The following is a 26,600-nucleotide window of genomic DNA, read 5'->3' on the forward strand; positions in this document are numbered from 1 at the left end:
TGTTGATTTTGTGAATTATTTCGACCCCCCCCCCCCCCCCCCCGGTCTGACATGAAACAACCCCCTCCCCCCCCCCCGCCACATATAGCTTTCTAATCTGTGGGAAACACTGCACAGTGTGGTTAAATTCATTTTTCCAAATACCTTTCCTTAATTATTTGAACATTTAATCAACCATATACCACATCTTATGTAGTATGCTAAAGGTGTATGAATAGCACAGTCAGCAACATCCGGAATTAATGTCACCCGTCCAAATGGTATACAGGACAAGTAACATTGAACTCAGATACAATTGAACTTTCAAATCATCCAGTAGAGTGTGAGCATACATAGAAACCGTATCTTTACATGTATTATTCCACAACACTCTCACTGTACCACTGTGCCATACCCATAACCATGCAGGTGGGGCATATTCAAGAAATGACTTATTCGTTCCACAGAGCAGTCACATTTGTTACATCCAACCCTACACAAAACCACTTCTTAACCTTACACATATCATCCATTGACAGAGGGACAGATATCCATGGATAACCTCCAGGGTGCTTGCAAACTCTGCAAGGTCTGTCCACTCTAATGCTGGTCCAGTCATTTTTTTCGTCCACTGTAAGGTGTTGTTGTATAGATTGTTCCTCATGTGTGCTTTATGATGAATCTCAATGTTCACAGCAGTATAATTGGGAGCGTGCAATAGTGACTCTCGGTGTGGGTCTGTGTCACTTGTGGCACATATTATTCACTCATTTTAAGCAATCAATCTACCTGAATAAAATTAGACGAAACGGAACATTCTTTTTTTTTTTTACGGAAAATCATTGACCCTATTCTTAACAGTTCTACAGGGAAGTAGTGCTTTATTCATTGCAAGAACACCAGTGCAAACTTACGTTGTTATGATTACTCAAATGTTTTTTTCATGACACATCGAAAATGATGCAAATTGCGGTACAGCTGAACTTGAACTGATGTTTCGACTGAATGGCGATAATAAGGAACGTCAGTGGCTAGCTAGCGTTAGCTAACTAGCTAGCAAGATGACATACAATCCATTTGCTAAAGTTGACAATACAACACTTGGATTTTTACCAGTATTTATCACTTGTTGACATATTGCCGTGTTTGTCTTCCTTAATCGGTGTGCTATGCAACGAGTAAGATATTTGTAGTGTTGTTGCACTGGCTTAAATTTATATGTGCGCCCCTATTTTAATCATGTCTTTTTTGTATAATGTAGAATAAATGGATATATCATTTTTGTTATACCTGCCTCTGTAAAATCCTTAAAGAACTATGTGACAGGGAGTAGGAAAACTTTCAATGATAAGTGTAATGGAAATTTTGGTCATCTGGTTTGGTTCGCTGAGACTGATCAGCAAAGCTTTGTTTGTAATTGTATAGTCTAATAAATTGTATTAAAACCATATCCCTTGACTATTCAGATCTACACAGTGCCACTCGAATTCTTCCTTAACAATAGCTGGTGCTAGCTGGCTAATTGTTTTCGTCAAAGAATTCACTTATTTAGCATCAATTTTAACAGACCGGGAAGGCAACACGTATAGTATTCTACCTGCGCGCGTTGCTGTCTCAGGAATCTTCCCTTCCTGTCTCTTACCAATGAACATAGAAGATTATAGATTTCATACACATACATCTATGCATATGACCAAAATTTCCACTACATTTCCATTCTTTTTTTTTTTTAAACAACACCATAACTCAAACAGTGCATTGAGAAAAATAAAAATCAACATCAAAATAAGTATCCAATGCAACTCAGTAAAAAACATCCATACCGAATACAAACATACACAAAGCAAATGTATTCCCATCAATCTAAACATACCCTTATACTTAGAACATAAGAAGCAAACACATTAATATCTTCTTCTGTAAATCTGATTTCACATTGACCTCTTCTTCCATCTTCAGTTGGCTATAGGCAATCTTCTTTCAGGCAGTGTAGTCTAGTCGAACCAATTGCAAACGACGATCAAATTGGTCACAGCAACTTTCAGAGACCTGCACTATACGCACAGACTTTTCCTTGGTACTACGCAGAACGCGCATCGATCCTCTCTTTCCGTCTCCAGGCAAGGCGCACGCTCACAATGGTTAGCGTATATCCACGTTGCTCCCCCCTCGATCCTAACCGCCGAATTAGTCGTCAGGAGAATCTGGTATGGCACCAGGACTTGCGTTTCAGGTCCTTCACCACGATCCAGTCCCCTGGTATCAAATTATGCAGCGGTCCAGTCACCGGAAGAAGAATAACCCCCACCTGCCTGTGAATCTCACACAAAGTACACTACAAAGGGTTGCACAGTGATAAACAAGCACATTCTCACAAAGGTCAGTTAAAAAGTTAACTGACTTCTTGTCGTCCGACTTTATCTTCAAGATCCCATTTTCTCATTCAACTGAAGTAATTGACACAATGTTGACTCCTATCAACACCAAAATAACTTCCTTAACCAAGTGTGACCCATTATCATTATATATCCTAAAAGAAAAATCTCATTGAGGAATAATCTAAATTACCAAAAGCCTGACCACTGAGCCCAAATCTGCCTGAAATGTCTAAAACGTCTTCCAACAACTTCTTCTATCAATCATCAACAATCATTAAACAGTATCACTTCTCCAAAATGTAACTCTAAAAAATCCTTCTATCAATACTCAAATAGTTTCTCTAACCTTAAACGTGAAGCTTAACGTGTTAAATTCCTTTTTCCCATATTACTTGTTCCACATATGAGTCTAACAAAATGAATATGCATTCATTACAAATCCCCTTGTATGTTAAAATTAATATATCACACAAACTGTAGAGGCATGATCTTTCCATGTGTTAACTGAGCAAAATCTCAAGATAAGTGTTATGCAGACCATACAACCTCCATTTCATTCTCATATCCTTCCTTTTTCCAAAACGCATTTTCTTGTGGATTAGTACAAATCTCCATTCCAACATTCCTTTCTCCATCTGTCTGCTGCATTCTGTAATTCTTGTAAAATATACTCAAACAAAAACACAATTCTCACTCTGGGTTAAATACAGTCAAACATTTTCAACTTAGCAGTATTTCATCAAACCCCCACAATCTTACCACAGAGCCAAACTTCTGACGCTAAAGTCATAAAACCATAAAACCCCCATAGTCACTTTCTGTTTGGATCAGTCAGTCATCAGTCAGTCATAAATTACTAAACGTCATCTCTTCCTCTCTAAGAAGCCCGCGCTTCCCTTAAAGAATCTGTGACAAATATTGCAACAAAGTCACACAACAATTGTCCTCGAAAGACTCCTGTAAACCCAAATTTGTTAAGTTAAGCTTATCAGAACATGGCAACACCATCTCAGCACTTCCTGTAAACATATGTCAACATCAAAAACATATTCTAGTTAGTTCATCATTGTTTGCAGGCAATCTAGAAACCTTCTCCAGCTAGTTTCAGCACTAGCATTTCTCTGTGAAATAATCATCATTGTTAGAGTGAACCCCACATTTGCATACAGCAAGTTGTTCTACAGGTGAAAATGAGAAACTCCCTGTTTCCATACCTTTCCCAAATTCATATGTAACACCAATGATGTATTTAACCATCAGCTAATGTGTTTAACTCTTTTCCCTTTTATGAATTGACAAGCTTACACTGAAGCAACCAACTTTTGAACCAATCTTTAGAGAATCAAACTATTTTAGAAAACAACCAAATTAAGAATAACCTCAACTTTTAATCTCTTATTATCTTTTCTTAAAAACACTTTAGGAACCGTTCAAATTACTACCTTTATATTTGAGATTCTCTTCTATTTTTCTGTATTTAAATTCACCAAATCAAATCTCTCTTTGTCCAAGACATTAGGAAAACCATCCACTACCCCAAATCAGAATTTAATCTGCATGATTCCAAAATGAAACATAAACCATCAAATGTTCTTAATGTAGCCATTTAACCAAACTTGTACCCCCTCTATATTTCTATATAGGTTAGATAGGTAGAACTTCATAACTTGCTTTGGCTGCAGTCCAAAACAGGCTAATTAGCACAAACCATCATAACCACATTTTATCAGACATAATGAGTCTCCCCAAATCATTTCAAACCCAAAAGTTATAATAACCCTCTTCATTCACCAATACCACAATAAAACATCCTCATCACAGCCTAACTGTTCATCCCAAACATTGTGACAGGCTCTGATAAAACACCCAAATAAAACTTAAAACCATATTACAATCAAACTCAAATAAAAGTACATTGTAATAATTTTCTCTTTTTCATTTCAAAACCAAATTACATCCAAAACTCTATCAAACTCTTAAAAACCTTAGATTTTACTTTTTTTGACTTAAAATGTTTGCCCATATACTTCTTCAAAGCATATGCATAGTTCCTTTTTCTTTTTAAACCTTTAAATTCACAATTTAACAAAAGTAACATAACCCCATAAAACAAAACCTTGTTCTTTAACTTTTCAAATGTCTTATCAAAGCATGTAATACAGAATACTCCTTTGAATATTCTTATATGTACCAGCCAAAACACCCTTAGCATGCGTAATGCACGGATCTCAAATCCCAAATTGGCGGATCAAAACCCCCAAAATGAAAACATTTAACTTGACTATTTTGTAGTTTGTATACGGTTTAATGTAACACTTCTCACTTTTACTCTTAGTTTTACTCAATGAATCAACTCAAATAAACATAGCTTATCTATCAGCACGCATTTTAAACTCAAATCAAACAAGCGCTCTGGGACAGAGCAAAACTCTGGTTAAATTCCTTTTTTCTTTTGACAACACAGATGGTTGGCGCTTACCTTCTCTTCACTTATCACCTCTGTAAGATCTCAACGTAACGGGACTCTATTTTAGCCCCCACCTTTCTCCATTTCTCCTCGGAATTTCTAACACATAAAATGTACTCAAACAAACAAAAACCTTGTAAACAAATGTATCAAAATACTCATCACGTAACATTTCAAAAGTAACCAAATCAGTATGTAAAACTCGCTCCAAAATCATCTATTACTCTAAATTTGCGTTTTTGTCAATTTCTCAAATTTACATCTGCGCATGCGTCATACGCTTCCCATCCTGGATCTCAAATGTCAAGCTGTAATTCCTTTACTAGCCTGTACCCGCCGCCATCGCTGTTGAGTCTGTCTGTAAATTTGTTAGCTACAAATGTCGTTACCACAATTGCAAATTCCACTTCCTAGACTCTCCTCGGTCTCCGGACAGCAAAATGCACTTTCTCCACGTTTTCGTTGTTAGCCATTAGCTAGCTAACAAAGTCACAGCTTTAATCTTTTCCTCTCAGATTCCAAAGCTATCCTAACAATTTGTAACAGACTTCGTTCAACAGACTGGCCTAAAACGGAACTAAAATCATATCAACCTTTCTAATCACGTCTTCATAACCCTTTACATATTTCTTTAAACAACCATCACATCTGTAAACTTCCCACACAAATGAAAATAAAAACCATCGATTGCTTCCATGTCAATGGATATCGAGTACGCACATGTTAAAATCAAATGTAGATATTACAGTAACCTCATTCACATAACACAAAACCAAAGCAACATTTCCAGATAAATTCAATACGTAGGCCTAAACAAAAAATATTCCTTTAACAACATAAACTGAAATTTCCGTTTGAATACATAAAAACTCTATAAACGTTTCAATAACCTTGGATTGTAATTCTTCGAATGAATATCGCTTTCGTTGCCAAAACTGGCCTTTACCATTTATCTGACCCAAGAACCGAAATTTAGCAGCGCAATAGCCTACTAATCCAATATCGAATCAAGCTCATAAGATAAACTCGGTCTGTACATGATTTCCAAATCAAAAGTATGCCAACTCACAATATTTTCTTAACTTTGACAAAGAAACAGGAACACACATGTGTTTAAAACCAATACATTTCTATTTTCAACGTCAAATTCTCTTTCAGATGAGTGTATTTTATTTTATTTTTCTCTTTTTTTATCACTCATGATGCTGTGGGCCACTGCACGCAGAATGAGCCGTTAGACTCAAGCGCATGCGCCTCTTTTCAAGTGGAGAATTCAGCCAAAGAATTAACATTAGCATTTTCAAAAACAGACTGTCTCATCCTCAAAACAAATCTGACAGATGTAAAATCTAACATCAAATATCGGTTAACACACAGTTGTAAAACAATATAACAAGTCAATGGTTACTCCTCTACCAACGATGTCATAACCGATAAACATCCATAAGAATCTGAAGAGAATATAACAAAGTCTCTCCCAAGTGTTTCATCTGTGTACGTGTGTCAACATAGTAGCCTTCGTCACCAGTTCGGACCTCAACTTCCGGTCACGAATTTGCGAGTTTGCCCCCAATTTCCAGAAAACTTTCAACAGTGATGACACATCTCCGTACATTCACGTCCATAATGCTCAAATACCCCCAGTCAAACCACACATTTTGTGCTCAACATAGATTGACCATTCCTATCCAATCGTGTTGGCCTAACTTTGTGTCTTCGACTTTCCTACATGTTTTCCAAACCACATTTAAACATGTTCTGCATTAACTTTGATCAATCGTAACTCAGTGCTGTCCCTCGAGACAGAAGCAATGCCACCCAAGCCTATAACATTCTTAAACTCGTTTAGGGACTCAAACCCTTTTGTACCGGAGGGGACTTAAACTTCTCCTTCTTTTGAATAATAGGCAATAGTGCAAGTCAAAGCACAAGCCGCAATCTTTGCGGGAATCCAAAGCAAATCTATAAACAAATTCCAGGATCCTGCTTTTTTGACTTATCTTAGACAACCGTCTGTCAGAAAACACTTCAGTCGTAAGACAAACGTCTGACCTCACGTTCGTAGTTTGTTCTCGCTTAGCCAGCAAAACCTCCTGCGCATCCACCCGCTAACCACTACGGGCTACGGATGAATATCCTACCCACCGCAAAGTTTGTGTGCGGAACAGCCATACAATTTGAATCGTGAATCTGTGTGGAAATAGATGAACATTTCCCCACACTATCTGTTCTAATATCTATTTCTCTTTGATTCTACCTGCCTCCATCCAATTCTGAAAAGCCATCCAACCAAGCTTACATCTATTATTTTCCAAATCGTGTCACAATTTCTCTCTGCACAAGCTTTTCAATTTCACAACAAAATGACCCCACACTCTGAAATCCACATATATCAATCCATATTTGCATTTGCAATAAACTATCGTTACCATACTTTTGCTTCATGTAATCGATGTTCGGACAGGTTAATTCTGCCTCCAGACCATCTTTAGCCCTATTCATTTTCGAATTACAATCCATATTTGAACACATTGAACCAACAATAACCAACGAAGGAACATAAAGACACAATTACCCCCTTCCTTTCTTTTTTTTACTCTCAAATTCCGATTTCACAACTTGTCAATGAACATATACCCTTACCGAATAGCCTACAATCGTAAATTACAAACGTTCAAACCAAAAATAAAAAATAATTTTAAATTTTGATTTTTGTAATTTGTAGATATAGCTTTTACGTTGACACCATTAATTACTACCCATACTTCTTTTAACCTCGAAAAAACATAACTTGCAAGTAAAACAAAAATGAACACGCGCGTTTACAAACTCACTTTGAAATTTCATAGGACACTTCCTAACCTTTTTCTTTTTTTTAAAAAACACTCAGCTGGTTACTCTTTCTTCAGGGACTCTAACCCAGGGACTCTAACCCAATACCGGAAAAGGACTTAAACCTCTTCTAGGGACTCAGAACTCAATACAATTCCTGACCTAGGGACTTTAAGACACATAACAGATATCACATGTGACTTATGACCCTTTGTGCGTTCGTCAACGCAACCCTGCATGCTTTCGTACGACTTTAACGTAACAGGACAAACGTTCCAAACGTTTCCTAATTTGTACGGACTTCAACAGTACAGGACAAAGTTTTCCTCCGGCCTCTGCCCTCCCAATTAACCTAACCGAATTATTGGCAATAGCCTAAACCATATTTAGACAATTCAATATCACACAGTGACCAAAAAGAATATCTCACCTGTTCCTTTAAGATCCCGCGTCAGCAACAGCGCAACCAGTAAAACTCCCCTAGAGTTGGCCCCGCTGTCTCCGTCAAATTTTGGAGGTTAAGGCAGCTGTTCCAGCCGGACTGATCAAATCGCCATCAGAGAGAGAAGTCTGTTAAACGCTGAGCAGACGAGGATTCCGAGTTCCTGCACCAAATGTTAAGGAAGAATTCGAGTGGCACTGTGTAGATCTGAATAGTCAAGGGATACGGTTTTAATACAATTTATTTAGACTATACAATTACATAAACAAAGCTTTGCTGATCAGTCACAGCGAAGGAGGTGCCATCCACACAGGTCGTTCGCAGGAGTGATGGCCAACCATCACACATGCACTGCCTTATATAAACTTAAGATCAAATGGCATTCTATAAGGTCAATCAATCAATGTAGCAAACTCTGTGATTGGCTAACTCAACTTAGTGACAGTTTGAAACAATACATCTCCGGTGTGTCCCAAAGTTCTTTGATGTCACAGCTCTCTCCAGAGCAGTAGATAATAAAGCCACAGGGGTTGACCAGTCAAATGGCCAACTGTCCTTTGTGTGACCATCTTCAAACAATACTTTTAATTAACACAAACAATGAAACAGGACACAGTCCTTCTAGCCAAAGTTCAGAGCAACTGTCTCATTGACCCCTTACAGTAACCAGAGGACAGAAGGCCATATAAGATGCTTCACCCATCCCCCAGGGCACGCTGCCCACAGAGCCATCAGCACCTCACATTCCTTTGAACTCAACTTAATTATCTTCCCTTCCTGTCTCTTACCAATGAACATAGAAGATTATAGATTTCATACACATACATCTATGCATATGACCACTACACTATCAAACGAGTGAAAACTTTAAATAGTAGAGTAGAATAAACTGGTTTAAATAAGCCTAAATACAAAACTTCCTACCTAGTAACCAGTATAGCAACCATGACAGTTTCTTGCTAGCACTCGTAGATATATCTCAGGAATTTAAGGTTGGCATAGCGACGGACGCGTCCTTGCTTCGGAACGGCATTGTGACGTCAGGTAGGACACTATTTGGCCCTAGGACACTATTTGGCCTGACAGCGCCCATTCTAACCCATTCTATATTTCGGAGCAGGTTAATGTGATACTCTAATAGCCCATGAAATATTGCACATATTTTCATCCTATTTCCCCAAAAGCAATAAGGTTAGGCTTCTTAAAGAGGCTTTCCACACATAAAGTATGTTCTAAATGGCATAAATGCTGCCAATTAATAATTGACGTAACACCGTATTGTAAATGGTCAGTAGCCTATCGATTAAGGTACTCGAAAGCATGTACACTGTCTGCTTCATTTGATCTTGATAGGCTAAGCATTCTGTAGCAAATAATAACAATAAACTGTTGGATAAATTGAAGATGTAACACATTTATCCTGTATAAGAATGATTCTGTGTTTAGCATTCCTTGTGTGTAGAGAGAAGCCTACCCCCCAAATCTGAACTTTGGATAACATGGGGCATTTGTAAACAAGGTGACCCGGGCTGACCACTCTCTCTTAGTGGAGAGGCCATAAAAGATGTCTGGCCTTATCTGTGTTGGGTGAATCATGTGGTCAAGCTTACAGGGGTCAAAAGACACACACACGCACACACTCAAACACACGCGCGCGCCAGGTCTATGCAAGGAGTCAATGAAGAAGACCCATGGAACATTTGCATGCCTTTGTTTTAACCAATGACTGTAAAGAGTGGGGCTGCTTAAATAGTTAGCTAGCACAATATGCTAGCAGACAAACTTTGTATTGCGATCAGACTTTGTCTCCTTGCTGGCAAGAATTAAACTATTGTACTTTCTTTGAATCTGACGACTCTGTGCATTACTTAAGAAATTATCCTAACATAAACCCACTATTTATTAATTTTTGGATGCTTTTATATAGGCCTTATTAGTCCCGTAATACTGTATCTGAAGTCTCTTTCCCGAAGTTCAGCCTTGGTGCAGAATTATAGCCACTACGAGTCCCACAATGAGCTTTCCTCAGAATGCGCTGTTTCTGTGTCTGTAGCTTTAAATGCTAAATGAGGAGGAGAGAGGCGGCACCATGCGCTAATGTTTACAGTGGATGTATCACAATGGCTGGTACACCCATTGCTGTAAGATGCCTCGAATTTGCCCATTCTCATCTGATAACCCTGGTTTGCAGAGCTGCACACTTCACACACATACTTGATGTTATCTACCTTTACATTAGCGACAGTACCTCAGCTGATAGCTGCAGAGCTAATGTTACAGCCAGATTCTAAGGGTAGCAAGAACCATATAGTAAGCAACAAAATGATATAGCGTTAGTTGACTTACTTGTCCGAGGTTTGTAGCTGGACCAAGGAGTACTGATCCAGAATTTAATTTAAGACGGTCAGCAAGGCCAACTTTGTATTGGCTCAAGTTAAGGAAACAGTGGTGGCTGAAATGTTTGGCGCAGACAGGCTAAACTTTGAGAAGTTGTGTCGGCGCATTTCCAGCGAAAATAAAATTAGGATAGGCTACTGGTTGTGCAGAGGCTCCTTGAGACTTCACAAGGAGCAGATTTTCAAACAGAGCGTTTGAGCCTTCATTTTCTCAAAGGCGGAGAAGAACACTCAGGGCTTGGTTTACACCTATCGAAAATTCTAGCCACTGGGGGACCAACGGCTGGCTAGGGGAACTCATATTAATGTTAAATAACCTCCTAAAGTGACATTTTCATGTCATGTGACCTTTATAATACAAACGTGAGCAAAGGCAGCAATCGCTATCGAATCAACAGACGTGCAATTTAGCTAGCCCGGGGAAGAATACAAACAACGAAAATCACCAGTTAACTTAATTTAAATTAGCAAGAACTATAGACTAATACAATGACAGGCTTAAATGAACTGACAACATAAGTTATACGACTTACAGTTCTCAAGGACGCACACACGCAATCTCAACTGCGGTGTGAAGCGCGTGTCCGCTCTAACAATCACTGCTGATAGACAGACAAACATTTTGTACAGCCCTATTTCTGATACCGTGGAGGAAGAAATTTAGCCATGACAAAATCAACAGAGGAAACACTGAAATGTGGAAAGTAGCACCCCATTTCTATTATGAATCCAGGAGCATGGCGAGAGCAACCATACCAGAGAATGTCTAATAAAGGGAGAACTCCCAGGGAGGGAGTCAGATGGCTGAGCGGTGAGGGAGTCGGGTTAGTAATCAGAAGGTTGCCGGATCGATTCCTCGCTGTGCCAAATGACGTTGTGTCCTTGGGCAAGGCACTTCGCCTTACTTGCCTCGGGGGAATGTCCCTGTACTTACTGTAAGTCGCTCTGGATAAGAGCGTCTGCTAAATGACTAAATGTAAATGTAACTCCCACTCTCGGGAAACTTCCGGGTTCTGAACTGGTTGCAGTTCCACTCAAGTTCCATATGAGGGCGCTAACGGTCGAGTGCAGAATGAATGGAGGTCTATGGAGCTATAATCCTCAAAATCCACAGGTGTCACGCATTGAGAGTGACAGTCACTTTCATTGACTGTCACTTCATTTCGGTTTTTTGTCACGCCCTCCCGCCACACATTGTATTTCTCAGGCAGAAAACAAATATTTATAATATATTAAATATGCCTCAGCACCCAACCAAAATTCCTCTGGCTGCGCCAAGGCCGTAGCCATGGAGTCAACATTGGGGGGGACGATTTTTTTTTTTTAATGATAATTCTGGATAGCGTGCGTGGTTGCCTGTCCTAGCGTAGCACATTTATATTTCTATATCAAAATATTGGGGGGGACATTTTGACCAGATTTGAATATAGGGGGGGATGTGTCCCCCCCAATATGTATTATGATTACGGCCTTGGGCTGCGCCACTCTCACTATGAAACCGGCAGTCAAGCGCGTCTCCCCTGGAGTTCTTAGTCGAGCCTGCCACTTATCAGCCAATCAGAATAAAGAAAGGGTCTATACAATAGCCAATCAGAAAATAGCACCATTGTATCTGGGTAAGATTTAATGCAACAACCAATGGAAAAAAGCATATCCTGTAATTTTTCGTGATTCTGCTACGTCTTCCGAAAGTTTTGTTCACCTAAAGCAAACCGCTGGAGTTCGAACATCACTTTGAGCACAGTCATGATCTACTGTTTTAATGTTGCAACAAATTCACAACTTGTTTGACACAAACAATGACAACTTGACTGCTGTTAAAAAAAAAATCCCAGATAATTAGCATCAGTTTTTCACGAGTCTCTCAACCAACAGTTTTACAGCCTGTTCACTGACAACACCTGCTCAGAACAAGTAGTTCAAAGATGTAGCCGGTGTGTATCGGTGAAACTCACTCCTCAGGTAAATAACAGGCCACCCGCATGGACGGAGATCTAGGTTTTCGTTGGCGTAGTTGAAGTGCTTCGAGCGGCTAGTCAAATCATTCATCTGCTCCTCGCTGCCCCCCACACTGGACCCTATGCAGTTTGCATACCGGTCCAACAGGTCTACAGACGATGCCATCGCTCTGACTATGCACACCTCTCTCTCCCACCTGGACAAGGGGAATACATATGTGAGGATGCTGTTCATTGACTACAGCTCTGCATTCAACACCATCATCCCCTCCAGACTGGTCTCCAAGCTTGTGGACCTGGGACTAAGCACCTCCCTCTGCAAGTGGATCTTCCACTTCTTGACGGGGAGGCCACAGGTGGTGAGAATCGGTGACCGCACCTCATCCATACTGATCACCAACACAGGCACCCCCCAGGGCTGTGTGCTCAGCCCTCTCCTGTTCTCCTTGTTCACCCATGACTGTGCGGCAACGCACAGCTCCAACCTCCTTGTTAAGTTTGCTGACGACACAACCATCGTGGGCCTCATCTCTGACAGTGACGAGTCAGCCTACAGAGAGGAGGTTGAAACCCTGACATCATGGTGTCAGGACAATAACCTCTCTCTTAACATCAGCAAGACCAAGAAGGTGATTGTGGACTATAGGAGGCGGCAGGAGGAGTAGCATGCACCCCTACTCATCAATGGATCGGAAGTGGAGGTCAGCTGCTTCAAGTTCCTCGGGGTGTGGAACATTGCTGATTAATACATCAGCAATGACCTCACCTGGTCTGTTCACACGGACAAGGTGGTCAAAGCGGCCCGTAAGCGTCTCTTCTTCCTGAGGAGACTGAAGAAGTTTGGTATGGACTCAGTCATCCTCACTAACTTTTACAGATGCACTGTAGAGAGCATTCTGACTGGTTGTATTACAGTGTGGTATGGGAGCTGCACAGACCAGAACCGCCAGGCCCTACGAAGTGTGGTCCGTTCTGCTGAGTTCATCATCGGCAGGAAGCTCCCAGCCCTACAGGACATCTACCACACACGTTGCCTAAGGAAAGCCGTCAGGATTCTAAGAGACTGTTCCCACCCATCCTTCAGTCTCTTTTCCCCGTTGCCTTCTGGCAGGCGTTACCGCAGCATCCGGTCGCGCACACGCACACTGGACAACAGTTTCTACCCAAGGGCCATCAGGCTTCTGAATGGACACTGATATGGACATTGATTACTGCACACTAGTCACTTATACACTGTCACTTTCAGCTACTGGTTGCTCTATCAGTAACTTTGCACTACTGTACCTCACTGTACCTCGCCAACAGGCTCCTCTATGGTCATGGACATAGTCACTGATCTGCAAATTTGCACTATTGTACTGTACTCCACTTAGGTTAGAATAGGTTATAGGGTTGAAACAGGTTTTTGTGCATTTAGGGTTAGTATAGTGTACTATTTATTGTTATCTGTAATTTAGGAAGTTTTAGTATTAGGGTTAGTATAGTCGATATTTATTGCTATCTGTATATTTAGGAAGTTTCACTTATTTAAGCTCAGCGTTGATGTAAATTGTGTTCTGTGTACTTATATGTTATCTAATGCCAGGTGCTTGCGTTGTCTTGTCTTAAGAATTTCAGTGCCCAGTCTAACCTTTTGTTGTTCTGTGTACCTGACAAATAAAAGACTTGAACTTGAACTAATGGCGGTGCTTGGAATGTCAGAAGTGGCAGGATCGAACCCAGTGCGGGACGTACATAGGCCAGACACCATTGACTTTTAAAATAATGTCACATTTTATTATTATATCCTGGCCATGGATGCATTAATCATTGCTGCCTTTCAAAGATGTCAGGTAAAACACCACTGGGTGTTAGATCTTTTTAAAGTCGCCTTTCCGTTCTGGAAAGACTTTGAAAATGTCATTGACGTCATACACATCGTACGACCAGAGCTACTGCTTGACGGCAAGCTCTGGTTACTGGTTTCTCTTGAGGCATCGACAACATAGCTGAAAGGTTAGGCTCTCCCTGTCAATACACATGCTAGAAAGAGTTTTGGCTTGCTAATGTTGTTGCTATTGTTGCTAATGCTCTGACATTCTGGTTCTGCTTCGGATGCCATCAAGTGGGATATCTGGTCGTAGTCAGTCCTTCACTGACCAATCAGCATTCGTTAGCAGAATGCCAACGTGTTATGGGCAACAACGACTTACCCTGTAAGAAATCGAAAGGACATAAGTACTTTTGACCTGTAATCCATATTGAACATGCAAAAACTACAATCAAATCTGAGATTTATCAACGACAATCAGGCGAAAGAGAAACATTTAGCCGTTTAGCTCCATAGACTCCCATTCCTTTTTCACTCAACCGCGATCATTGCCAGTGGAACTCTGGTGGAACTGCAACAAAATTCGGTACAATGGGGCTTAATAGGGAGTGGGCAGGCTCTCCTTAAACAGGCTCTGACCATACTTTATCCACCTTATTCCTGGAATTTACCCATGATTCATAGCGGGTTTCAACCGGAAGCCGGTTATCGTTTTCCGGTTCGAAGCTTGTGTACGTTTGATACAAGCCCCCACCCCTCGCCGCTCGGCTTGAAGCAACGGCCCTGGTGGATGTAGGTGGTATTGCATTTACGGTTAGGTTTCCGACTCTTCCGGTAGTTTTTATTCTATTAACTTCAGTCAACATTTACAAAACTATCTCCCCCAATAATTTTTGTTAGATTCTCGAACCTGGCTCATACTACTAGCTTTTTTATTGAATAATTTTTCCCAGTTTTTGCTAAGTTTAAAACCAATCCAAAATGGGTAAACTAGCACCCCGTTTATTTGCTTACGTCAATAAAAGTTGCCTGCAAATGTGCTTGCGGATACTAACAGGGCACAAGCACAAAAGTTCACATTGGCCGATAGCCGATTTAAATGGAGCTGAATGAGCCATAGACTTATATTAAATGAGCACAGGGAGAACTGGCTTGAGTTGCCTGCCCTGTTGTAGCAAATTTAGCAAATGGTTGTCACACATACATGAAATGTTGTTGATATAGTTTATTACCGTTATTTTAAAACAGATTTGATTTTTCGTAAAAACTTTCATGACATGATGGCAAATATATTATGTAAAGCGCGAGCATAGATTGTTGACGTCTATCTGGAGCAAAGACGAAGATTAATACTTTAACCGGTAACCACAATAGGAAATGATATTGGCCTATATTTAAATAATATTAGTCTTGCCTTGAGAAGCTTTTGTTAAACACACCCATTATTCTTTTTTTGATCGTGTCATCAAGCCAGACTGCTTTTGTGGGACAATGAAGGTCCTCAGTGACTCTATGTTTCACCCCCACTTACATCTGATGGAAACGTCTTGTAGCCTATATGGTTCTGCGAATACTCCCCTTTCAAAGGCAAATGTTCAATAAAGTATATTTTAGACACAGTTCTCAAGCTTTTATTTATTACATTATTACCAAGGCTGTGTTCGAAAACTTAGACAGCTGTCTTAATCCTTGATGTCTTACTAGACAGGTGTCTAACGAGGCTCTCTTCGGGGTAAGGTATCTTAAAAGCCGTCGTTTTCGAACAGCCTATTAAGACAGGATGTACGTCATCGCGCTGCGTGTACTTATGTGCTTGCACTAGCGCGCTTTGTCAGACGGCAGTCAATTGCATTGAGTTTATTGTCACACTAAGTCAAGTTAAGCTGTATTTAAACTTGTGTTAGATATAGGCTCAATAGCTCATAACATTTGTGTTTGTATTTCACTCATTTGATAGGATTATGATAAAACGCAGCAACTAGCTAGTGTTTGCACTGCACTGCGATGCTAGCTACTGTACGTTATCGAAAAGTCGGAGCAAATTTACAAATAGGAGTGTTATCAATAAAATAAATAAATTTTCAGCAACTACACTGCCCATTTCTCGATACATTTTTATTCAGATGCTGATTTACAAGTACCGTTTAGCTGAAATATGAATTGTAAAAATTCTGTTTAACTTGTTGCTCACGGTAACCCCGCGCACAGAGTTATGGGTAATACCGCCATTAAGACAGCAAGGCAGCTCAGATGCTCTCTTAAAAAATGACCGTTATGTGACGTATTTCAAGGTATCTTATTAGACAGGAAGTGAAGATTTAAGACATTTCGAACAGACCTCGCTGTCTTAAAAGGAAGGACGCATTTTAAGACATTTCGAACACAGCCCAAGTCTTGTTAGATCACGTTATATCCATTAATAGGCGTTTGGTTTTGTAGGATGAACATATAAAACACAGGCCATATTTCTACACTGATGTTAAATTGAAGGCAGTGTGAATTTTGTGGCATTTAGTTTGAATATAAAGTTGAAAGTAAGCTATGGTAAGTCTGCATAATGGAAGATTTCGGTTACCAAAATAACTATTAAGCTTTCTTTGCCTGGCGAGAACAACAACGGAGCTGTTCATGTTAACAGTTTATTTCATCCGATACAATGCGTTGGAAATTTTACTCATAACGAAGAAAAAAAGCAACATATATGATGAGTTCCATATAGAATAGCCCTATATTTAGCCCTATAGCCTATTTCTAAAAAACAAGTGAAAGGAATACTATACAGTGACAAAATACATTTCCGTTAAGTTTGCATCATGTGTCTGATTCTTATCGGACTTGTACTCCATTCTACTCATAGATTCTGCAACTACAATGCCTTAGCTCACACGCTCGTAACCATATAAATCTATGTTCGCGACTGGTTGTCGCAAAGTATGACGTGTACAGCTAGTTGCAAGCGTGTGCGAGGTCTCGGAGCTAGGGAAAAAAAGAGCCACTGTTTAAAGCTAGACCGGAAGACACGGAAGTGGAAAGATGGCCGCGTCCAGTTTCGCGTTATCGCTTGCCTCACTGCGCCACGGAGCACTTTTTATAGAAATGAATGGGGACGCCATCTTGGAAGACAAAAGTAGGTTACTCTAGTTATATTAACTCTATGGTTTGATAGCTTGTAGATTGCTATCTTGTTTGCTGTAAAAGCTGGTGTTTCTCCATGGATGAAGCACAAATGGACAAAAAACTGAGGTGGATTCACACCATGGATGTTTTAACAAGTCATGACGACAGTACCGTAATAGTCCCTCATCCATCCAGTCTGACGGAGTGGCTAGATGACATGAAGCAATGGCCCAATGTTAGTTACCTTTTATTTTCTGAAGGTGTTGTTGGCGAAGAGTTGCGTAATTAACGGTACACAAGCACAGAAGCATATACTTACTTGCATAGTAACAAAATAGGTACAGTATTGTTGAAGAAACACAGCAGCTTTATATTTTTGAAGGCAGCAGTAGAGCCCAGTCAAGAGTGTCAGTAAAGCTAAACGTACAGTATAGACAAGGAGTCAGGTGGCTGAGCGGTTAGGGAATTGGGCCAGTAATCCGAAGGTTGTTAGTTCGATTCCCGGCTGAGCCAAATGACGTTGTGTCCTTGGGCAAGGCACTTCACCCTACTTGCCTCGGGGGGAATGTCCCTGTTCTTACTGGAAGTCGCTCTGGATAAGAGCGTCTGCTAAATGACTGCTAAAATGTAAATGTAAGTATGGGTAATGCTGAGGGAAAGTGGTGTCATTGACATTTACTCATTTAGCAGATGCTTTTATCCAAAGCGACTTCCAAGAGAGCTTTACAAAGTGGATAGGTCACTGATAATAACAACAATATAGCGCCAAAACATTGCGGGTAGTCAAAACATGAAGCACATATTGTGAACAACCAAAATAAGTGCCAAAGGGAAGAACCATAAGAGCATGTAGTTAAGCAAGTTACAATATATTACAATACATTGAGACAGTCGGCTGCTCTTGCATTGCCGGGTTAGGGAAGTCATGTAGCCGAGTTCAAGTAATGTGGGACATCAGGTAAAGTGGGACAGTTATGCATTTTGATGATTTAATATGAGCAGAACCGACATCCAATCACCAGAGCTGATCTTGCCTTGTAAATACAACACTTCTAGTCACTATGCAGTGGTTTTTATTTGTCTGACATCATCAGAGTAGGCGTGATCTGGCTTGATAAGAGGTCTATACAGAAAAATGATTTAATATGAGCAGAACCGACATCCAATCACCAGAGCTGATCTTGCCTTGTAAATACAACACTTCTAGTCACTATGCAGTGGTTTTTATTTGTCTGACATCATCAGAGTAGGCGTGATCTGGCTTGATAAGAGGTCTATACAGAAAAAACGGCATATGACGGCAAAGGAATTTAAATTAAGTTACAATGAGTATGATTGCAGCATATTGAAGGGGTTTAACCACTGATTGAAACACAAAAAAATGTGTAAAAGCAATGCTTTGTTAGAAAGAAAAACAACTTTTTATGTGACTGTCCCACATTACCTGATCATGTCAGGTAATGTGGGACAGCATTTTTCAGGTCAAGTGGGGAATCTAGTAATGCTGTGTTTATGCTATAAAAATAATTTAATTTGACAGTTCTCGAATGTTTAATACCAATGCATCATGCTGCACTTAAGTTCCCAACTTACACTGTCATCGAACCAGTGCTTTCAGACTTGTAAGCGTGACCGCTAACGCTAGTCCAACGAAATGCTAACGCAGTGGGACTAGCTAGCTAGCACATACACTGCAGATCACTAAGGTTTACATCAGTTACACTTTATGCCTAGCCTGGCTGCCAGCCCAACTTATCCCCGCCCACAAAAGAAATTGGTCGGGAAGTTGGGTCTGGAGGGGCTCGATTGAGGAAAAACTATTCCGAACAGGAGCTGTTCGGACCAATTAAATTGTCAGGGCGGGCTTTATACGATGATGGACAGATGATCAAGAGTAATGTAATCAACAACGTCACCAAAGAGCGCTTGGGTTGAATTCGTTTTCAACAAACAACATATTACGTTGCTCTGATTGGTTGTAGATCTATCCAATTGAGCGAAGAGGCATTTGTTTTACGAGCTTGGTTGACACACGCCCCATAGTCACAGCCCAACGGAGAGTTTTCAGACTCATATTCTGACTAGAATTATGAGTATGACAACGTCAGGCTACTTTATGCCTATTGTATAAGTCAAACCCCACAACTAAATGAATCTTGCCACACCCTTGCACCTAGCATTGTTGTATATAAACTAATAATTATTATATTAGCAGACTAGGCTGACAGACGATGACTGTCCCACTTTACCAGACAAGCTGTCCCACATTACCTGAAAATGCTGCCTATGTTTATTATGTTTGAAATCAAATGTATTTAACTATGAATATTATTATGTTGAACTTCTTCATTTTGGACACATTTGTGCAGAGAATTATGATACTAACCGTTCGTAAACTGGATTTATTCTCCTGCCGAATCTCTGAAAAAAACTTTAATCCCGCGCATTGATTCAGAGCGTGCACGGAGAGAGTGGGCTATTCACAGACTGGTCCGTCGTAGTGAGAGAGAGCACGTGAGCGGGTCAAGAAGAGGCTGAGCAAATCAATGCAGCTCTCCAATTATATATATTTTTTGTCATGTCACATGTGGCGGCTCGCCACAAATAAATCAATGTATGGGAAACACTGCCATTTCTCGGTTTTACGATCCTCAATGCACCACTGAGCATGTGACATAGAAACGAATGGGATGCCATAGTTAAACAGTTTTGATGCCTACTCTATGCGATGGATTAGGCCAGGAGCATGGCAAGCCACTCTACTGAGCATTACCGGACGAGTCAGAAGTTCAACATGGTGCTGACCATATCTCAAGTTTTGAAGACTTTAAAGTGCTACTGAGCATTTGACATAAAAACAGGACCCTATTTTTGATGCTTGGTCTACTTAATAATAGGTATACACTCGTTTACCACAAAAACAAAGAAAAACATCAAGACGAGTAATCTCACCACTTAATGTATTAAGTTGTCACTCACTTCACTATAAAAAACTATCAATGAGTATAATAGTGTTATTTATTGGTAACATATAAATAAATTATATGCAATTATGTAATTATTTGCATCCAACAAGAGCTGAATGTCACAAGGGTTCAGGTGAGTTTGTCTGTAGTGAGAAACTTGGCTCCCTCTTTGTCTTCTGATACCAGTCCCCCTTCCTCCGTCTTCCACAGACCTGCAGGTGGGGTTCAGTTGTAAACCAATCTCTATGAAACCTTGGTAGCATCTGACACATTGGCTGAAGTCCCTACTCACCTGAAGGTGAGTATTCCTTGGCTGGTGCCCATAGCGATAGGGCAGTGACAGCTTTGGGTTTCCACTTCAGAACCAGGGTGCTGACTATCTCATCCTCCTCTCCATCTCCTCTGTCCTGTTGATAATGGATATGGTTAAGAATTAGTGGTGGGCATAGATTAATTTTTTATCTAGATTAATCTCACTGTGATCTTGGAATTAATCTAGATTAATCTAGATTAAAATGGCTCATTTGAAGAAAAGAAAAAGCTTTTCTTGAAGCTTCAAGAAAAGGCTCAAGACGCACTTGTTCCGGGAGTACAACGGCACTTAGGAATGCTTGGCTGGACCTGTTGTTAGTTTCCTCCAGGATCACAATGACTCTTATTGAGTGACTTGTTGCTCTTGTAGGTTAGTTATAACAAAGTTAAATCTTGTACTCGCTGTGAAATATTTTACTATTGCTTGTTCTTCTACAGGTACAGTCCTGCACTTTTTTGTGGTTCATGTTGTTTCAATTTGTAACTTGTATAACTGCATGCTCTTATGGGTATTCCCTTTTGGCACTTGTTTAGTTTTTTCACAATGTATGCTTCATTTTTTGGCTGCTTGCAATGTTTGGGACTACCTCGTTGTTATGATCAGTGACCTATGCTCTTTTGTAAAGCTCTCTCTTGGAAGTCGCTTTGAATAAAAGCGTCTGCTAAATGCATAAATGTAAATGTAAATTTGAATTCCGCCGAAGGCATTCAGGATATGTGTGCTACCCAAATAATGACATCTTCCGCATTAGCTAAGGGATGCTTTGCGTTAAGGTGGTATTTGAGAATGGAAGAACTCTTACTGTAAACTAATTCCGCATTGCACAAGGTGCAAACAACCTTAGTCTTGTCGAGGTTTCCATTGGGAAGTTAAGGAGTAGAGTCGTACATAGTGATCGTTTGAATCCGGGTCTCACAGAGTAACGTCGCACATGTGCGATTCAGAAAATTCCAACCGACTATTTTCCGAAAGACAAAAACTATATCACAAACGCTATAGTATGGTTTAAAAAATGTACAATTAGGAGGCTAACAAACAACACTAGCAGGTAGTAGCATTGCTACGAGTATTATGTTAGATTGCTAGGTAACGGAAGCTAACTAAAGTTAGCTAGTAGGGCTGCACGGTTAATCACATTTTAATCACGATCACGATTTCGGCTTTCCTCGATCAAATTCACGTGATCGAGCGATATTTAAAATGCGTCATTCTGTTAATAGAACGCTCCGTACATGGGCGTCAGCAGCAATTTGAAAGTTTAAGAATTTTTCTTAAATGATTTTTGCTCAATTTGAAACCCATCCCAAATGAGTAAACTAGCACCCCAATTATTTGCTTAAGTCAAGAAAAGTTTCCTGGAAACGTGCTCGCGGATACGAACAGGGTAAGAGCACAAAAGGGAACATGAGCAAATCGCTGATTTAGCCTACCTGAGCTGATCGAGAACTTTTCCACTGAGCACTTTTGATAGAAATGAATGGGGACACCATCTTGGAAGATAAAAGTAGCTGTTTCTACTAATATATAAGATTAGGTTGTAGCGTGACAAAAGTGACAAACGACAATATAAGACGACTTGATAAAAAGTGTTTCTGTTCAGGAGGGTTTTTTGTATTTTTTTTATTTCTATTTTACCTGAGGTTGGGGGGGCCAGCAGGGTGGCCATTCTCTGGCCAGGGGCCCCCTGGCCCTCACGTGGCCACGCCCCTGGACAAGGCAGAGAACGTGGTTTGAACCAAACATAGAGCGCCGATTCTGGGTGAGACCTGGCTAAACAGCTAGCTGGTGGGACCATTTTAAAACACCAAATAGTATTGCCAGAGGAGTATGTAAACAAGGCACCGTGGCGGGAGGGAGGGGCAGGAGTGTCGTAACCATGAAAACGATTGTCATGTACCCATGTTAGTGTGGACGGCAAACATTTGGAAAACGATATGAAGACGCTAGTGTGGACGGAGATCGTTTTCAATTCGAATACGCGTATTTGTATTTACCCGGGCTAGTGTGGACGGGTCCAGCGTATTGTGTGGACAATTCCACAACAGATAGCAGTCGGTCATAAGGCTACTATCTTAACAAAGAAAACAAAAAAACGTACCTGTGACCTGCCTTTGCTCATCCCTCAAGCCAGAAAGTGTTGACAGGCTACTCTTTCTTTCCAAAAACCTGTAAACTAGTTTTTTCTGCATAGTTCTGAAATGTTCTCATTTGGTTACATTCTGTTATGGAATATTTGTTTTTTATTGATTGTATATTTTGAGTTTTATTCACATCCATTCGGCAGGTACAATGCATTGTGACAATAAAATTTGATTGGGTTCAAATCAACAAATAATCGTGATAATTTATCATGATCTCAATATTGATCAAAATAATTGTGATGATCATTTTGGCCATAATCGTGCAGCCCTACTAGCTAGCTTCCATTTGGGAAAAATAACTCACTCTGGTAGAAGCGTAGCAAATATTTAGAACTCACGCATCTACATTTTCCCTGAAGCAAACCCGGTGGCTTCATAGCTGCATCCATTTTAGCACGTCACGTTTGATGTGGTAATTTCACACACAAGGCATACACACAGGTTCGAAGACTCGTTCTCGCCCCCTACAGTGCAATTCGGCTAGGTATACATCCGTGCTAAAATATCAAGGTGAAAGTCATCATAGATTGCGTATTATAGACCCAGCTCCCAACCCAACTTTGAGAATAGATTAACGGCGATACACTCTTATCGCCCGATGAGTCTCACGTTAAAGCAGCACGTTAACGCCGATAACGGCCCACCACTATTAAGAATGTAATTCAGTATTCCCTTTTTTTCCTCATTTCATACACACACTACGGTGTATAAAACAAAAAGTACCTGGCAAAATTGTACAAAGGCTACACTTAAAATGTAACCAAGGCTACAGTAGGTTCTTTCAGGCTAAGAAGGTACATTACTCTAGGTAATGGGTACAAAGTGTAATGTTACCTGATCAACATGTAGGTATTCTCCATGCTGCTCACATCCGATGTCAAATACATACTTTCCTGGTCCATAAGGCTGAAACAAGATAGATCACATACACACCCCATGTCCATTTGATAACACATACAATATATTTACTAATATTTGTACAAATATTTGTTTAACTAAACTAAGTAAACAAGTTCAGAGCTTTTTTTTTGTTTTGCAATGAAGGCCTGTCCGAAAAAGAGGGCACCCCTTTGAAAGCAGAGATTCAATGTTAGGCCAGCAGTCTGCACTAACCTGGCCATATTGGTTTAAAAAGTGAATTTGGGTCAAAATAACTAAACTAAATTTCCCTATTTTTCTTTCTGCGCTGCTGAAGCCTATGGTGCGAGGGATGACCAGAGGACCAATCAGAGTGAGGGGGTTGGGATGAGTTCCAATGATGCAGTGGAGGTAGATGAAAGATGGGGATTGGTTTTGGAAATGTTGAAATGCTGATCCGTACAACGTCAATTCGTTGGATTATATAAAGGCCATGTGCGAAATTATGTACTGCCTGGCTCTCCAGATAATCGTGGAAAACTAACACTGGACACACACACAAATAAACAGAGATTCCTGGCATTATTAGAGAGATGTGTGTTTTATCACCCAGTATTTGACAATTTTCTAAATCACATCAGGCAAAGCTAATTTAAGGCTATTTTGTTCATGTTGATTTAATTGTACATTCTGCAATTTTTTCCTATACCTTTCAAGGCTGCAATTCGCTTTTCTATCAGCAGATGTTGCAAGGGGTTCCTTTGCACAAGTCTATCATTCAGACAAAGGATATAAAGCCTAAATATGATATGTCTAGCAACATATTTATAGTTTATATATAGTCTATAATTTTGTGCAAAATTATGACAAACATTTTAGTTCTATGAAGTGAATTAGCTTCACATGGACGTTTGTGTGTTGACTGGTAAGTGTAATTCTTATGTCATGTATGACATAGCGGGAACAATAATTGTATTCATAAAATGCTAATATATTTTGTAAAGCAGATAAAAGTAACTAATGAATGCAGTTTGCATATTGTAATGGCATTTTTGGACATAGTTACAATATCTATGTTTCTTTAAGCGGTAAAAAGTAAGTTCCTTTGTTATAAACAGTCGAATGTAAGAAACTGAGGCTCTGTGGTATGGTTTACACTGTTAGGGACATTCAGATTGTCTTAAGGTATCTATGACTGATCTAATCAACAGCTAGCCAAGGCACTAAGTTGGGGGAGTGGTTAGTCAAGTTGACCCCTCTGCCCTGAACCTTTGCTGCCCTGAACCTTTAGGTTCAGGGAGATTGGGCTGGTGTCCTGTTTGTAGAAACTAGAAACTACATCAACATGGGACACTGGCCTGGGGGGTTTTATTATCCTAAACTGGCACTGACCAGTGCTGACCAATCATTGTGACCGCTGTATTGATTGATTATTAACATCTGTTCTCTGTTCATATAAGAGAGACTTTTCCTTATTGTCCTTTATCACTTTTATGAACGATCTGTGTGGATGGCACCTCCTTCGTGAAAAAGACTTATCAGCAAAGCTTTGTTTAATCTAAATAAATTGTATTGAAACCACATCCCTTGACTATTCAGATATACACAGTGCCACTCGAATTCTTCCATTACAATATTCACAAATGAGTGAAACTAATAATATTATATGACTTTGATAGTTTGCAACTATTTTGTAAATGGTAGGCTAAACCATTATTAACGAGAGAGGGGACAAATTCTGGGGAAATTGTAGTGTGTGCTTGCTTGCATCGGTTGCAGATGGGTCCGTTTATTAACTGTAATTTTTACAACTGATATTTCTGTATATTTTATATAAAAATGGCTCCTTATTATGAAGTTTGAATATATTTAAAAGCATACATTTGTTTCTGCTCATTTATAAGCTATAGCAGCCTCAGTCGAATAGTTGCCCAACTTTTTGACAGAAAAATAATATAATAGGCTACACTGCCTGTCTTGTCATTACAAAAGTTGTTGAATTAGGCTAAACATCATTACAAACAAATTACACATGGCTCTCATTTTTGCAATATTTGGATTGTGTCCTGACAATAAATGAAGAACATTAGGCTACTGGATTTAATTAGACAATTGAATGTTTATGATGTCCCTGTGTGTTTATACTTTTGACTGGGGACAACCCTAACCCAACATAATCTTGTCAGCCGATTATAAAATGTTGATAATGTTGGGAAACTATCGACCAACCGCAGTATAACCTGCAACATGTTTGACATCCTTTTGCCAATAAATGTAATTTTGTTGAATGATTGAAGGTCTAACAACAAACGCTCTAATGACATAATCAACGAGTAACAACACGGAAATAAATGACAGATTGACAAAGGCATGTTCATTTTCCGACCTTGTTCCGTGCAAGAAGCGCCATCTAGCGACCATTATCTGTCAGTAACAATGTCCCTAGCTGATGTCATGTAGTAAGGAAAACTGGCTTGGCGCTTCTAGTATTAATAAGAACAGCAAATAATTGTTTAGGATCAGTTAACATTGAAACCTGCAAGGCTGACTTACATTGTTGTTAAGGAAGTTTCCCTGGTATCTGTGGTTCAGATGAATGAACTCTCCCGCCAACTCCATCTTACCATTCACCCACGTCCCTATGTACCTGGAGCCGGTGACATGGTAGCTGTACATACCCTGCCCATGCCTACCATAAAGAGAGAAAAGAGAGAGGGATGTGTAACAGCGGGTCCCCTTACAATTTTCCCCAGTGGTTAATGTTGTTTAGAGGTCCCTTAAAGTGGAACTGAACCAATTCATGAAGTACGGCTCATAGTATTAAAATAAGACCACAAAACTTTATCTGACAACTAAAAGAGCTAAATGTTCCATTTGTAAATAAAAACGTTTGAAACTTTACTACATAACTACAGGGCGTGGCCATCTTTGAATCGTCATGTC

General features: G+C 39.9%; 1 protein-coding gene across 1 annotated transcript in view; it reads right to left on the reverse strand.

The window, feature by feature from the left end:
• Positions 1-20,325: 20,325 nt before the first annotated feature.
• The window catches only part of rsph1 (radial spoke head component 1), a 36,122-nt gene continuing 29,847 nt past the window's right edge, over positions 20,326-26,600 (reverse strand). The window contains exons 5-8 of the mRNA XM_047050250.1: positions 26,211-26,346; positions 23,634-23,705; positions 20,638-20,752; positions 20,326-20,557 (exon numbers count right to left, since the gene is read on the reverse strand). Of these exons, the coding sequence (XP_046906206.1) occupies positions 20,475-20,557; positions 20,638-20,752; positions 23,634-23,705; positions 26,211-26,346 (406 nt within the window). The 3' untranslated portion in view covers positions 20,326-20,474. The remainder of the gene's footprint in view (positions 20,558-20,637; positions 20,753-23,633; positions 23,706-26,210; positions 26,347-26,600) is intronic.

The sequence above is a fragment of the Hypomesus transpacificus genome, unplaced genomic scaffold (genome assembly GCF_021917145.1).
Source record: "Hypomesus transpacificus isolate Combined female unplaced genomic scaffold, fHypTra1 scaffold_105, whole genome shotgun sequence".
Classification (NCBI taxonomy): Eukaryota; Metazoa; Chordata; class Actinopteri; order Osmeriformes; family Osmeridae; genus Hypomesus; species Hypomesus transpacificus.